This window comes from Tachysurus fulvidraco, chromosome 2, assembly GCF_022655615.1.
Source record: "Tachysurus fulvidraco isolate hzauxx_2018 chromosome 2, HZAU_PFXX_2.0, whole genome shotgun sequence".
Taxonomy (NCBI): domain Eukaryota; kingdom Metazoa; phylum Chordata; class Actinopteri; order Siluriformes; family Bagridae; genus Tachysurus; species Tachysurus fulvidraco.
In genome coordinates, this window is record NC_062519.1 from 7,950,933 (window position 1) to 7,967,595 (window position 16,663).

Below are 16,663 nucleotides of genomic sequence, written 5' to 3' on the forward strand. Positions count from 1 at the left end.
TTTCTGACAGTGTAGACTAGTCTGTGGTTAATCCTCCCTAGTTCTGAATTTTTCTAAAACATTTCTGGCATTTGGCAGTCTAAAGATTTTTTATACCTACAGTTAAGGCTATGGCACCAAACTTTAAGCTTCTGCATTGTTTCACTTGACCAAAAAACAAGTTAGTGCACTGCAACATGTACATTCTGGGCCAAATAAGTAATCAAATATAATTTCTGGTCCATAGCTTGACAGAGATTGATGTCATCAGGTTTGAGTTGATTTATTATTAAGATAATTAGCAAAAATGATATATGGTAACCGTCGCTGGCCCATCAAAGATTTCTTGGTTGAACTGGAGGAACTGGGGTTAATTCTTACAGCTCAGAAATAAATATATTTTTCAGATTAGTCAGTCAGATAAGGAGTACCAGTTTCCAATTTTTGGTAATCTCCACTCTACCTACTCTACTGTACTTAAGTAATGTCTCCAGCTCATTAATGTACTGATTGATGAGGACGTTTTAAGTTTTCCGCCTGCTCCTAATTAATGAACCTGAAAACTTTGCCAAGTTCATACTCTCCTAAGATATGAGTCAAAATTTATAATGCCATTTTGGTCTTACACTTTCAGATATGAGTAAAAACTATTTATCAAAATTCTTAACTAATAATGGCACAAAGATTTAGGAGGATTTCCTAGAGATTTAAACAAAATGACACCTATTTTCAGATGGGTACTTTTAAGAGCAGAGAAAGTTTCTGTCAATGCAGCAATCTGAGATCATTTGGTGAAAATCGACAGGCTACATGTCAAACGGAAACACTGTTAGAAATACCTCACAGATTCACATATTTATTCTTTCATATCATATTGCAGTAAATGCCAAGAAAGTAAATGCCATTGTGTGCATCCTTAGCTTGCCCAGGATTGTTGGTAACCCAAAACATTAAACCACAAGAAAATGATTCCTAAATTTGATATAATTTGAAAATTTTGAAAAAGAATCATGATTAATTTTTGAGTCAGCATAGAATAAAAGGATAATTTTGTATATATATATATATATATATATATATATATATATATATATATATATATATATATATATATATATATAGGAGTTACATACTGTATGTGCAACTCCTATATATTTTTTGTAATTTTGTAGCCTTGACCACAGAGTCCCAATTGCAGACATGATTATTGATTTACCTTCACCTTCAGTTCACTTTGTCTGCCAAAGTTTTGACTCCAGGTGTGGATTTTGATGATGTTTCTCAGGGAAGCCTAAATACATTTGCAAGTATAACCAGCTGCCTGTGGCTCCAGTACTGTCCCCTCAGCTGATGCATGCAAAATAACCCTTAACCCTCTGTGGGTTGTGTTCTACAATATGTAATCTAGGGAAAAGCAGCTTCAGACTCTCTTTTAAAGCAGCTTACCAGTCCAGAGCTGCACATTCTAAGATGTGCAGAACTATCTAACATGTTACCAAGCAACTGCCAAGCCATCCATTGTGAAGACTTTCCTGAGTTGGAAAACTTAACCTGATCAGGGTGGCAGGGTGGCAGGGTGGCATAGTGGCTGCCACATTACAGATTGGGTCCCAGATTTGCTCCTCAGATTAATTTGTGTAGAGTTTCTGCGTATGTGTTCTCCATGTGACTGCACTGGTGTCTCGCCCACTGCCCAAAAACATGCCAGCAGGTGTATTGGCAAAGACAGTGTATAGATATTCCTGGGATAGGCTCCTCATGGCTCTGACCTGAAAAAAAAAATCTTGCATGAGAACTGTAAACATTTAAATAGGAAGGATTTACAAGCTTCATAAAAATAAGTTAGGATAAAGTTCTTAATGAAGATGAACAAATAATTACATAGACATTGTATATTTAAAATGCCTACAAAAGCCAAAAACAGTCTAGTCCTCACCATCCTGCAGGAATTTATCACACCCCATTTTGCACTACCCTTCAAGTCTCTAGCCTGGCTCAACTGGACCCACAATTCCTCAAGGCACAAAGAAGTCATGTATCAAGACTCTTCTCTATACAGGCACCCAGGTGGTGGAATAAACTGCCCACGGCTGTCTGAACAGCTGATTCACTGGCTGTCTTCAAACAAAGACTAAAGACCTATCTTTTCAACAAGCACTGCAGTGAGCACAAAATTAATTAAAAAACTTTCTGATAGCATTTTTTGATGCTTGACCTATTGAACTATAAAGACGATATATTATGATAGCACTTGCAAAACACTTCTGAGTGATTCTCTGGATATTATGCTAAAAGCTATAAAATAATTTACATTTATATAATAATAAATTATGGGTTCAGATGTACAGTAGTCGAAGGTTTAGTCTACAATTTTGTGTACTGTTAGAGCCTGTTAATCCATTTTACCCCGAAACACTGTTCGGTTTTATTCCAGGAGGAAAATCTTTCAGGGGTTATCACCCTCAGCATGGCAGGAAAATAACCTTGGTGACTCTGATAACTGTGAGATTGTGTGCACCTGTGGTGGAAAACTTAAGGCGGTAATAGATCACTCCTCTCTATATGATGGTATATAAAGAAGTAGCATAATAATACTGAAGTATTCGAGTTCAGACCAACTGCAGTCATGCTGAGATTCCTTTTGCTGAGTGTCCTGGTGGCCCTGGGTAAGTCATATCTCTTAAACAAACCTAGAAAATTAGAATCATTCAGCAAACAAATAACAAAATCTAATGAATGCGACCTTAAGATTAAGAGTTTTTCTTAAGGTTGTACTACTGTTCCTGAATCATAAGTAGAATGCACTTAACTGGAAGTGTAGAAAGGGCTACTAAGTAATTAAAGTAACTGTGTGTTTGTGTTTATCTGTGTGTGTGTGTGTGTGTGTGTGTGTGTGTGTGTGTGTGTGTGTGTGTGTGTGTGTGTGTGTGTGTGTGTGTGTGTGTGTGTGTGTGTGTGTGTTGGTGTAGCTCTGGCCGAAGAGAGGCCTGAACCCAGGTACCTAGAGAACGTAGGCCAAAGAGTTGTGGGTGGAGAGGTGGCCAGGCCTAACTCATGGCGCTGGCAGGTAAATTATAGTTTATGTGTTAGGATTCATGGATTTATTGTTCCTGTCATTGTTTCTGTTTCAATTGTCATCAGTTACTCAGTTAATCAGTTATTCATCACTATAATTTAACCCAACATTCGTTCTCGTTGTCCCTCTGTAGATCTCACTACAATATTTGTCTGGCAGTTCTTACCACCACACCTGTGGTGGAACTCTGATCAGGACTCGATGGGTTATGACTGCTGCTCACTGTGTCGACACGTGAGTAATAAACTAATACAGAACACGATCTAACATGAGTTCTTAAGGACATCAGCTGTACAGAAATTTTGATCTAGATTGAAATGCCTAATTAACAAGCCAACAGTCACAATTACAAAGATAAATCCCCTATTATGACATAAGTAAGTAACCTTGAGAGGAACCAAACTCAATTGAAGACCATCTTCTTCCGAGTGACACCAGATAGTGGGATTATAAATCATTACAGTATTCTGGTGTAGAAAAGTAACGTTCTATGTCTATCAAAGGATGTTCAATATGCACAGGAGACCTGAAATGAGAATAGGACAGTCTTTATGATAGCAGTTTTTTTCTTTAACCCTTGTATGTTGTTCGGGTCTGTGGGACCCATATTCATAAACATTATTAGTTTTGAAAAACTTGACTAAAATTGATTTTCTTTTTTTTTTATTACATTTTATGAAAAAACAACAAAAAACGAGTAGCACTTTAATTAAAAAATGTGATGTAATAAAAGTAAAGGGCAAATATTAACCATATATACTGTTTATACTGCTTGTAATTGGGATGAAGTAAACATCTGTAGAGTATTTTAACATAAAATTTTTGATTGTGTTGAATTAAAAACCCAAAAATCCAAAACCACTGGCTGAGTAACAAAAATACGAACATCGTACAAGGGTTAATCATCAAAGCAAATCAAAGGAAGTCAGGTTAACATTGATAAAATATAAGTAATATGGTCAAACTTTCTGGTTCTAATAGGGACAATGACTATTGCACTCTTAAATACTGGAGCTAAGAATATTAGGTAATTATAAGCATGAGCATAAGTATTTTCTCAATTCCTGAAATTAAAAATGCATATCCTAGTAATATTATCTACATGTGCTTCAAATAAGAGATTGGCCTTATTAATCACAACGTGGCCTTTTACTGCTGCAAACAGTGTACTGAAAACATCATTCAGAGTGACTGCATTATCAGAAAGTTTGACTTTAGTTGATCTTGGTGCCAATAATTTTTTTCTTGGCAGAATAGCCTATTCACTCTCTAATGTTCCATTAAATATAACTCAATATTATTATGCCAGTATAGGTCACATCGTTTTGCTGGAACATTCAGCTGTTTGACAAATATCAGACAAAACGCAGTGGCCCTAGAACCAAGACTTGTTGAACATCCTACTTTTTAACATGAGAAAATACTATTAACAAATATAAGCTTTGCAAACCTAGAAGTACAATAGAGCAGGTTATTTTTCAGTCTGAAATAATATTGTGAATAATATGATTAGAAGTATGTAGTAGATAATTTTAATACTTTTATCTGTGCTTTTTCAGTATTGTAATGAGGCCTAAAGAGAAAATATACACATAACCTATAACGTATAATAAAATAACTTTAGCCAAAGAAATTGAATAAAAAGTAATGAACTAAAAAAAAGGAATATAAGGTGCAATGAGCAAGAAAAATACTGTAAAACAAATGGGAGCATTAGGTTAGTAAATAAGTGAAGTAATAATTTGTATATTAATGCTTAACCTTCAGTCAAATACTAACATTTCTACTGACAGTTTACTCTTCCTACTGATATTCAAACATTGAATATAAACTTATGATCTATATATCATATTTCCCTTATGTTTCTTTACAGGCAGAGAACATGGCGGGTTGTTCTGGGAGACCATGACATTTACAACCATGAAGGCACAGAGCAGTACATGAGTGTCAGCGCTGTCCACATTCACCCTCAATGGAACCGAAACAATGTTGCTGGAGGGTACAACATCACTAAAGCAAACATTTCACTCACCATGAGATGAGCCCATTGTTGATACTAGCTGCAAATATTAACAGTCATTAACAGCCACAGTGTTTCATCATGTTATTATGAACATAATCCGAATCTAAATTACTGAACAGAACAAATCAGCTTCTGAATGTGACTCAGACCTAAAGCACTTCAGAATTTGAATTCTAAAGTGAAAATACATTAAATTTGAATTCTAGAGCTAAAGGAATTCTGCATCTGAATCAGGGAGTTAAGGAGTATTTGTTCGACTGAGTTTTCAAAAGAAAAGTGTAAAATTATCTATACTTGGAAACAAGGAGGCCTTGGAGGCTCATCTTTTCAGATATATCCTACTATCCCCCTGCTGATTTCCTATTTGCAAGTTTACTTCAGTTTTATTTGATAACAGCTGACAATGTTGGCAATCTGACAAGTGGTATCCCAATTGCCTTCTGCTGTTTTATCTGAGAACATTATAGCCAGGATCACCAGTGGGACTTTTGGGCACCATATTAATGGTACTGCACCGAGTCTCCGTAAATATGTAGTTTTCATCCCCATCTTTCCCTGATTGTGGGATGTACTGCATATATTTTTCTTGTAGTCACCTACGCTTTAAATGAATGCTTTTTATAGGTAACTTGATTAGCCATTGTTTCCCCTGTATGTCATTAAATCTACTTCCACTGACCACCAAGTTGCTCACTTCAACAAGCTCATTCTGGAATCATGCTTCAATCGTTTGTCTTTGTATTTTAGATAGACATCAATTTCCTTGAGCAGACTGGCCTATAGAATAGAAACAATTTGCCATGAGAAATATACCTGAATATACCTGATTAGGAATTTTTGTTGTTGCAAAGTCATTATGGTTTTTTATCAGATACAAAAGATTCATTATATCATGATTATACAATGTTCTGTCTATTTCCTACCATGTTTTCAGGTATGACATCGCTCTGCTGCGTTTGTCATCTGATGCCTCTCTGAACTCCAATGTGCAGCTGGCAACTCTGCCTCCCTCGGGTCAGGTCCTGCCCAACAACAACCCCTGTTACATCACAGGCTGGGGAAGGACTCAAAGTGAGTGAGCGAATCACACACCAACTATCATTTTAAAGCATTGTTTGAATTTACGAATGAGTATGGCTTGAATGTATGTTAGTATTTCATAAACTAATTAAAAAGCTAAGATTATATTAATTTGGTCTTTGAAAGATTTATGTTTCTTTAGTAACAACTAATCTACATGGACTTTGCAGACACTAAACATAATCTAATATGTCTATTATTTTGCCTAATAAGTTTATCAGTGTCAAATAAGTCTATGTCTAACCACTAATGTCTAACGTGGTAAAGCTTTCAATAAGGAGATATTTAAAGAATAAGTCTTGGGTAACAGCACTTTGTCAAAGTTAGCGAGTGTTTGGCCATGAGGTAGTCTTCAGTACAAAGGGATTTCTGTTTTCACACTAACTTGACAAGCTGCATATTGTAAAAAATTAAGCCTGTGGGCGAACAAATGTTTATAGCTAATATACCATAAATGAAAACAGAAGCTACCTTGTCTAGGTTTTTTATAAGAATAAATTATAAATACCGTAGTTAAAAACCATGGTGTGTGATTCATTAAAAAGAGACATAAAGCATGTTAGCAGAAATCATTTTTCCTCCAACATATGTTTTCTTAAAGGAAGGTAAAATCAGAGTTCAGCAACAGTACTTGGTTTATATATTGGTCTTTCAAGCCAAATACAACATAGTGTTTGACCTCAGATTTCTTCTCCTGTCCTTATTTTATACTGACTCAGAAAACTTTATTAGCTAGCAAATGGTGGGTTCATTTTTCATTAATTGGTCAAATATAATGGTTTGAAAATGTGCTAGACATTAGATTAGAATTTATCTTAGGTTAAATTTAATGGTTTGTCATCTCTCCAGCTGGCGGTCAGCTCTCTGCTAAGCTGAAACAGGCCTACCTGCCTGTGGTGGATTTTCAGACGTGTTCAAGCAGCAGCTGGTGGGGCAGCACGGTCAAGACCTCCATGGTGTGCGCTGGAGGCTACAATGAATCCGGTTGCCAGGTTTGAGTTAAATTAGTTGTTGAAGGTCTTCTGTTGTCTGGGTCGATTTGAAAATGTCTAAGTAGACAAAAAAAGTAAAGTTTGACGTTCTACTAATACACTACAGGAGATAAAAACAATTGTGCATTACAGTAAATATAATAGTTCTTTCTTGACCACAGGGTGACTCTGGTGGCCCCCTGAACTGCCAAGTTAGCGGGCAGTATGTAGTCCATGGAGTTACCAGCTTTGTGTCATCTCTGGGATGCAATACTTATAAGAAACCCACCGTCTTTACCCGTGTCTCAGCCTACAGTAGCTGGATCAGTGGTGTAAGTAAACTTTTAGTGCTTCGTACTGGGAATTCCCCAGTTCTCTTTCAAGCCATGATACAGCGTCTCAATTCCTTTCTCGGCGAACTGGGTTACATACGTAAGATAAGATATTTTATTAATACTACTATGTAGTTATTAAATAAATACACATACATTTTGTAAAATAATGTTAACATATCTTAATCATTTCTTTACTCTGTAAGATCATCAGTTCAGTTTCTGTCCACATAGGCAGTCACAAAAACAGAACTAATTAAATAACTAAGTTAATTAAACAAAATTTAACTGACATGACTCACTATTTGATCATTTTAATATGCTGTTGACGCTATTTTTCTTTATTACCTCCATTCATTTTAGATTATTGGATAAACTGGATGGATACTTTGAAGCCTGAGTGACAAGCAATGGACCAAAAAAAATCCATTAAACCCTGTTTCTGTTAAATTTATCATTGAAATGGTTCTTGTTTTTTTACAATCACATGGCCAAAATGTGGATAATGCTTTACTACAATACATGCTTTAGCAAGGAAATTCAGATGTTCAGCTGCTTATACTGATTCATATAAACAGAAACTACATGTAATATCTGTTGTCGTTTACTAAATAAACCAAAAGCAAAAGATCCGCTAGTAAATGGTTTCTAGCTGAGGAAAAACATCATTACTAAACTCAGACTGACTAGCTGTATGAATTTGTTTCATGTTCAACACAAAATCCACCAAATAACATGTGTTAGTTAGATTTTTAAAAGGATTTGAAAAAATAATTATGAAACAAGTCCCTTAAAAAAAGTAAGAGGAAAAAAGTACAAGAATGCTATAAGTAAATGACATATTTGATTCTAGACCCTTTCATTTATTTCAACCCTTTCATAAATTTACTACGTAAACAATGTGTGGCAGTCTTACTAATCTGTGTTCATTTCAGTTTCGCTGAAAATTTGAAGCTAGCCATGCAAACATTGGATCTGTACCTTCTAATGTTAGATCACCCACACCAAAAAAAAAAACACATATCATTCAGTCCACATTGCAATTACAAGTCAAGCCAAGAAGCATTTATTTTCATTTTGACCATATGTAGCTGATGCAGTACAGACCCTGATGCTACATAAAGACACGGAGCTACATGAGAAAACCCAGAACAGAACAAAAAGCATTTTAAAGGGTAAAACGAACCTCTTCACATAAGGATTAAACTATCCACATTCATTTCTTTATGTGTTTTCCATTAGCTATCTAAGGACATATGGTTTTGTTCGAAAGCAAAGAAAAATGAACAGGTAATGAATACAAGATATAAGAGGTAAGTGTGTAGATATAACACTTTATTCTCTACAGAAATGAGTTCGCTCTAAAATAACTACTCATTTATTACACATTGATTAACTAGTAACAAGCTTAGATATATTTTATCTAAGTAATCAAAATATCATCAGTATTTATGTAGGCAATAGGGTATGTGCATGGGGGGGCCATATGTACTGAACATAGAACTGCATAAGCACAGAGAGAGGTGCTAACATAGTGATACCACATATAAAGGTAGACAAATCATTTGTTTGACTGTATATTTATAATCACACCCTCCAGTGTCACCCATATGAGGATGGGTTCCACTTGAGTCTGGTTCCTCTGGAGGTTTCTTCCTTTACCATCTAAGGGAGTTTTTCCTTGCCACTGCTGCCTGAGTCACCTCAGACTTGCTCATTGGGGATAAATACATACACATTGTGAACTAAATCTATCTAATATTAATCTTGAATTTTGTATTCTATTAATCTTTATATTATTCTTTATATTAACCTTTTGTTCTATGTTTATGTTCTGTAAAGCTGCTTTGAGACAACGTCAATTGTAAAAAGCGCTATACAAATAAACTTGAATTGAATTGAATTGAATTGAACAAATAAAAAAACAAATAGCCCAATTAATAATTTAAAAAAAACCTGTGTCAGAGGCAGTGTTAGGGGAAAGAGAAGGGCATAACCAAGGACAAGGTGAGAGGTTATATGATTGGATATTTTGAATGTTATTAATTTGAATGTTTTCCTTAAAATACTTTGCACTAAGAATCAGCAAGAATGTCTCACAAGTCTACTCTGTCTTATTATTTATTTGTATGACTGTAATACCCTTAAAATATGCCTCAAAGCTATCGATCTTGCCCGTTTAGAGCAATTCTAATTCCTAAGCAATATAATCAGTTTGATTTGCTGCTTACATTAACACAACTTTTATTGAGATATCACACTAATGAGAGTGTCAGACGGACAGACAGTCAGAGGCATAAAAACTTCTTCATAAAAATTCCTGATACTGTCAGAGATCCTGGGTGTCGTCATGGATAAAAAGACCCAAATGCAGGGATAACATAAAAGGGGTTTATTAGGGAAAAAATAACAAAGGGCAAGAAACACTAGGAGACTGGAAACACAGGAACAACAAACAAAGAGACAACAAACCAAAAGACCAGGACTCGAGAGCCATGAGACAACCGGTATAAATAGGGGTGACAATAATTAAAACACAATAATTAGAACAGGTGTGTAGAGGTGGGAAACGGACAAGGAAAGGGCTGGGCTAACACATGTGAAACAAAACAAAAAAAAAAGACACATGGCACAGAAACAAACTGCATAAATGTCCCCTTAGTGTCCAAAACAGGAGAAAGTCACAAAAGTAAATCAATGAATCATATAACACTTCAGTAGATATTGCACAGCCATTTTATTTTCCTGTTGACTTTTGCTGTCAGATGTTTTACTTTTTTGCAAACTAAAGAGTGATTTTGAGCAGGTAATGTTATTAAACTGGTATTTATTGTATTGTCTATGGTTTAAACTGTAGAGAGCAAATAAAAAATATATATTGAGGCAATCTTGTTACCTTTGTAAAAATTTTTTTGACATTTTGAGGTTTTATTTAATGCACATTTTAAACCCTTACACCGAGTGCTCCCGTATATATCATCAAACAAGGCTGACATAATTCTTGTTACATAAAAATTCTAGTTAAATAAAATTTAGTAAGGTAACAAGGTGTGAGCTATGTGATATCAGGTATAGACTCTACTAGAGGCTATAATAATCAGAAAGGGTATTTCTAATTATAAAATGCACGAACAAATATCACCTATATAAATAAAAATAAACAGGAACTATTAGAGAGAAACTAGAGGTGTCTCAGATGTCAGATGTCGGGGTGCTGAGGGTACTTTATCTCATTCGTTTGGGTTCTGCACTAAACCCGGTCTTGGCAATATATATTTGCTCGTTATTCTGTGGCATACGATCATGTTTTCCGACCTGAAATGGAATCATTGCAATATCATATGAAAGTGCCGTTAATACTGGGCATAATGGTGGCCAAGAGAATTAAAAATGACTTACAGTGGAAGTCTACTGCTCACTGATGTTTTCAGAGATGACTTGAGGAGATGTCTAACATCTTGAGAAAATATAGTCTCTTAAACAATTTTACAAAGTCTGTGGTCCCTTCCTCCAACATTTATATGACAGTGGAGTTTCAAGTTTTTGGCATATGTGCGATATTTGGGGTTTTATGTTGATTTTTATCCCCTTGTTTGTGATCTGACTTTTTCCTTTTTAATCTATGTCATTTAAGTCATGTGGCCACCCCTTTTTTTCTTCTTTATTTCAATATTTTATTATTGAAAACTATTAGAGAGAAAGAAGATTGTTTAAAAATGCCACATACCTAATGAGAAAGAGCATTGCAGCCACAATGGTACTGTATATATATTTTAGGTTTCCTCAAAACCAATGCAGCACAAAGACATTTATTAAATTCTAGAAATACATTAAAAACCATTTCTCTGCTCTTTTAAATTTGTGCTTCTGAAACTATACATAATGAAACTGTTCATTAAATTGAAAGGTTTCTTTGTCAGCTAAGATTTTTGCTCATGTTGTGCCATTCTCAAAATTAGTAATAAATGTGATTTGCAGCATAAAATGGTTTTGCTATTGTTAGAAAGATTTACTTTTTTCAAATGGTTTATATGGCTTGTTAAAGGCTTGCATAATCACAGCTCAATCTGTCTTTTGTTGGTGAGTAATGTTGTCCGAGCTGACACCTCTGTCACATCGGCTTTATCGAAGCTATTAAAATAAAACTCTATAATGCACTCCTGGCCAAATAAATTGGGTTGATTTTCAAACCCTACAGTAAATTATTAAATAATAAGCTATTTTAATACAAGCATTAATGTACAGTTACTTTATATTTGATTACCTTAAACTTGGAGGCCACTCGCTACTGCTGAGCAGAGGTGCATTTAAATAGGCAAAGGCCCCTGGGCTACACCATTACCATGGTCCCATCCTTCCCCATGAACAATTTAAAATTGTTCAAATGTACGAATAAATTTTAATTGGCTACCTTTAAAAATATTTTCTCATTTTTCTTGCTGCAAAGTGTTTGATGAGGTCGGTAAAATCTCATTTCTGGAGAATATCGCTCTCCAGAGACATTAAAGTTAGATAACAGAACGCAGCCTGTTTTTCACCAAGGCCAGTTATGAAAGTGTCCATTCACTGGTGGCATTTCTTACAAAAATAACCGGAGAGCGATGTCTATGTTTGGAAATACAGACACTAACTTCCGTTGTTTTATTATCTTGATAAGCGTTCTTGCTGTGGTGTCGGTTTCCTTTTGTATGATAGCTTTAAAATGTGAAAGTTCATCCACTAATCAGTTTACAAATCTCTGCGGTATTTATTTTGCAGTTTCACTGCAAACAATCAGAGCTCATCTGGAGTCAGAGACAGAATGTTATTTAAAAAGCCAAAATGCCCAACATATGGACTCTGGATTAGAGAGGCCATGTGTCATATACATATGGAAAAGATTAGATTCAGTTTAAAAGGGTTGGTTGAGAAGTTTTCTAACATGTGGATGCCATTTATGTCTTATTTTGAAAATGTCTCAATTGACAATGTTGTATAACTGTTTACACATACCTGTGTATGATGTTACTCACTAGAGGCCTGATTACTGTTTACATCTCTTATTGATCCAGTATGGGGTGGGGGGGTGGGGGGGATGTTCTTTGTTGCTGTGTTCATTTAAATGTGAAACTGAAACTAAAACAATAAAAAGACTTTGTTTAAATAAAAGCCAAAATGCTGGTTTATGATGTCTTGTGAACGGAACCGGAGGTCTGTCTGACCAGTCTGTCAATCACCAGTATAACAACGCTTGAAGAAAACAGATCTGGTCTAGCGTCCTCTAAACGCTGATTAGCACAAGTTGTTTCAGAGGTGTTGGCGTATGCAGACTTTTAATATCCTGTAAGTTTTTCTATCAACAGAGGGGTCAAGTGGATTTTTCTCTGCGCCCAGCTCTCATGCTTCTTGTAATCCACCATCTTTCACATCATATGGTTGTATGCAGTAACTGCTTACTGGAAGGATGTGCCCATTATCCAATAAACACTAACTAACACACCTCCATAAATAAAGAAATAATGATTTTATTTATATATGTTTAATTAATGAGTGTTTTATTATATCTGTAAAACTACAAATATTATATATATAAAACGTGCTGCAAGACGTTTTCTGCTGCAAGACGTTTTCTGCTGTGTCTCTTTTAAAAACCTCCAGTTTTTTTCCACATGAACTGCAGAAATTTGACATATTTTAATCCACAGTAATTTCTGTATATCTTGAGTAACAGATGTATCGTCCAATCAGCAGTAAACTTTCATTCGCAATTTATACCTACCTTTTCTGGTTTGTCTGAAATGTCATTGTGTTTTCTGGTTTGTTATATTTTTTAATCTGCTATTTTGTTTTCTGAATTTCTTGTTTTGATTTCTGATTTGTTATTTTGTTTTGCACTTCTCACCCACCGTATTTCAGGGATTTTGTCTGTGCCAACATCATCTCTTTCATGCTCAAAACAAAATACACTTTAAGCATTTTAAATTTATAATTGATTTCCTGAATTTATATTTTCTCTGTAAATCTGCTTTGCAACGTCATCCATTGTTAAAATATCTATACAAATAAAACTGAAAGCAAAGATTTACAAGATCTACTTATTATTATTTAGCCCTAATTAGCATGCTATGGCTAGTTACGCAGGTCAAAAATTATCATTACTAACTGTCAGCTGAAGGCAATTCCAGAACATAATAAATTCTCTGACTTTTCGAACCCTGTGCTAACACTCAAATACCATTGGCTCCTCTAAGCTGAATGAGGCTCTGAAAATGAAGCCCTGCAATATAAACCAAGGGAAGAACATACCAAAAAGAATATACCAAGAAAATGCTGAGATACAGTACATCGGCAGGTATACTGTGCAGAAAGCAAAGCAGCATGGTTCTGCAGGGTGTTTTAGCTGACACAGAAGTTGTACAGAACTACTTTTACTGTGCCTGCTTCCAACAGTGCTGATATTTAGCTTATGTCACTCTGCTTTCTTTGTGTTGCGACATAAAATTCCAATTCTATCAATAGTTTGTGACGCTGAAACCCTTACTATCCTTGAATGGCAACATGCAACACTTTATCCATTTGTGGCTTCTTTGGGAACTAGTTTTGTGGACAGAGCAATATAAACAACATATTCGGTCATATTCTGTCTGACTTGATAGTAATTACTTTGAGCTGTTGAATAAAATGGTTATTGCACAAGCAATAGTGCTGCTGTACTACTGTCCAGCCTGGAGCCTCATGCCTATGGCCAAATAACAGCCATGCTGAAGTTCAGCATTCTTGCTTATGCAATATTTCTTAAATATGGTGCAATTACAGAGCCTGTGAATTAACTTCTTTGCCAACAATGACATCACTCAGTCAGACATACAGAAACTTTCTCACAGTTTGTCCTAGTCAACATAGCTAATCGACAGATGTAATATCTAGCATTCAATAGAACAATGTTTTGAATATTATAAATATAATGTGAAATAATTGTATACATTTTTCATTTGAACAGTAGAAGGAAAAAGTGACAGTAAAACGTTTGCATTCAAGCACGAAGGAAATAATCAGAAAATGCATTAATTTTAGGATATGGACATCATATATCAGATCTAAGAGAAAAGATCAGACATCTTTTGCATGCATGTCTGTCCTCAACCTTTAGTATTGCATTGAAAACTGTATTCTGACAGGCTCTCAGAATTCCCATGTCACATAGACATATGTTCATCCACTGGCTTCCTTGAATGAGATTTTTAAAGCAATATATCATGTCACAGGATTCATTTAATCAAGTTTAGGTGATTTCTGTGACATGCTTAGTAACAGCAAACAAGTTGTTCTTGTATGTTTGGTGCAGGTAAAGCTGCATCTGCAGGTAATTATCTATCAAGTCAGTCAAACTTCTTCTTCTTATTTTCCAATAATTTGGAAATATACCAAAATATAAAACTCACACCAAGCCAAGATCTGAAAATGCCAGAATTTTAATCATTAAACCATAAGGTATGAAGAGTTGAAGCACTTCATTTGGGTTTTTGTGATGCAAATTGGAAGTAAAATAGGTTAAACTTTGGTTTGTGGTTTATTGCTCAGCTATTCTTATATAAATTATTAAATTGTTGGATTTTGCACCTGGTTCGTAATATCAGCAATTAAATTACTATGAGCTAAACTTACAGTATATATTCGGAAAACAGAAGTCTATATAAGTCTATATATGAAGGCTTGAATATTATATTAATTTCTACTGTTAAATGTAGTAATTAGCCTTTTTCTGAAATAGATTATTTTTATGGCTTAAAAATAACTAAGGTCTTATTCATGCCTCTGCTGTGTCTATCTGCTCATGCTCACAAACCCTGAATTTGTGTGTGCAGCTGCCCGCTCGGCTCACCTAAGGTCGGGTCATGCCCAACAACAACCCCTGCTACACCACCAGCTGAGCCAGAGCACAAAGAAAGTAAGAGCCAAAGACATCTGGTGTCCAGACACTTTTATGTCCTGCTTTAAGAATCTCGACACTTCATGCTTAGACGGAAGATATTATGAGTTATTATAAGAAGATATTATATAAGATTATAAGCATTTCGTTTCATTTATGTCAATATGAGCACATTTCATTTTTATTCTCCAGAATGTTCTCTAGAAAAACAGTAACAATGATTTTGCCAAAATGAATCTTTATGAGCTTATTAAAAAATTACTAATTTTTGTAGATTTAATTGTTCACACACATATAAACAGACTTGACTGTTCACACTGTCATAAAGATATCCAAACATACAAAAAAACATACCCTTTTCTTATGCGAGAAATAATTACTAGCACTGTGTCTGATTAAAACTAGCAGCCGAGGAAGACAATCATCTGCAAAGCACACACACAAATATCATACTATACTACAAAAAGAGATTTGATCATGAAATTCACTTCACTGCTAGAATATCATAAAGATATTGTATCCTGTTACAGTATGCTGATGGTTGTTTCGGTTTCTGGTGCAGTGCCCGAGCTGAAGAAAGTACCTTAAAGGGTCAAACTTAGGGTCGGTTTTATATAGCGTCTGACAACAATTGAAACATTACAATAAAAATGTCATATTAGATTTTTCACTGATATATCGATTGTTTTTATACCTCTCTACTTCCTCTCCGCTCTCTGTGTGGTTCATGGTTCCACTTTCAACCACTAACCCCAAGTACGTCAATTAAAAACAAAAAAACTAAATAAAATAAACAGTTTATATTTAATTTTTAAGTCTAACATTAAACATAGCATTTTCAAATGGACACATTTTATTGTACAGCATTTTTCTTACAATGTCTCGTTTTAAGATTGTTGAAATCAACTTAATAATGCCCTTAGCACAAATATATACATTACTATACAGAACAGTGATTTACAATCCATTTTAAGGCAGAAAAACAAAAGAAATAAATTATAATAGGGTAGCAATATCAAAACAGTAAAATGAGATCTAACAAGGTTCAGTCAAGCTACTGCAGCTTTTTTCCCTACAGCTAATCATTGGTGTTCATTTATCTGACAGATGCTTTTATTCCATCTGGCTTACAAATAATACTCCTTTAAACCTTTACGGCATTTAGCAGACACCCTTATCCAGAGTGACTTACAACTGAGCAACTGAGGGTTAAGGGCCTTGCTCAGGGGCCCAGCAGTGGCAGCTTGGTGGACCTGCGGTTCAAACCCATGACCTTCCGATCAGTAGCCCAAC

At 35.0% G+C, this 16,663-nt stretch overlaps 1 protein-coding gene across 1 annotated transcript; it reads left to right on the forward strand.

Annotated features, from left to right (window-relative positions):
- The first annotated feature begins 2,499 nt into the window (after positions 1-2,499).
- cela1.6 (chymotrypsin like elastase family member 1, tandem duplicate 6) lies at positions 2,500-7,915 on the forward strand. The gene is made up of 8 exons (XM_027140824.2): positions 2,500-2,645; positions 2,949-3,046; positions 3,189-3,289; positions 4,929-5,054; positions 6,013-6,149; positions 7,008-7,150; positions 7,312-7,461; positions 7,825-7,915. Exons 1-8 carry the CDS (start codon positions 2,606-2,608, stop codon positions 7,834-7,836), a joined length of 807 nt encoding a protein of 268 aa, XP_026996625.2. The 5' UTR covers positions 2,500-2,605; the 3' UTR covers positions 7,837-7,915.
- The last annotated feature ends 8,748 nt before the right edge of the window (positions 7,916-16,663 follow it).

What these genes read in the sequence shown, in the direction of transcription:
- cela1.6 (XM_027140824.2), top strand. Translation starts at nt 2,606, where the DNA reads ATGCTGAGATTCCTTTTGCTGAGTGTCCTGGTGGCCCTGG. An exon ending in GAGTGTCCTGGTGGCCCTGG is followed by an intron (nt 2,646 to 2,948) that starts GTAAGTCATATC and finishes GTGTTGGTGTAG; the next exon opens with CTCTGGCCGAAGAGAGGCCT. An exon ending in ACAATGAATCCGGTTGCCAG is followed by an intron (nt 7,151 to 7,311) that starts GTTTGAGTTAAA and finishes TCTTGACCACAG; the next exon opens with GGTGACTCTGGTGGCCCCCT.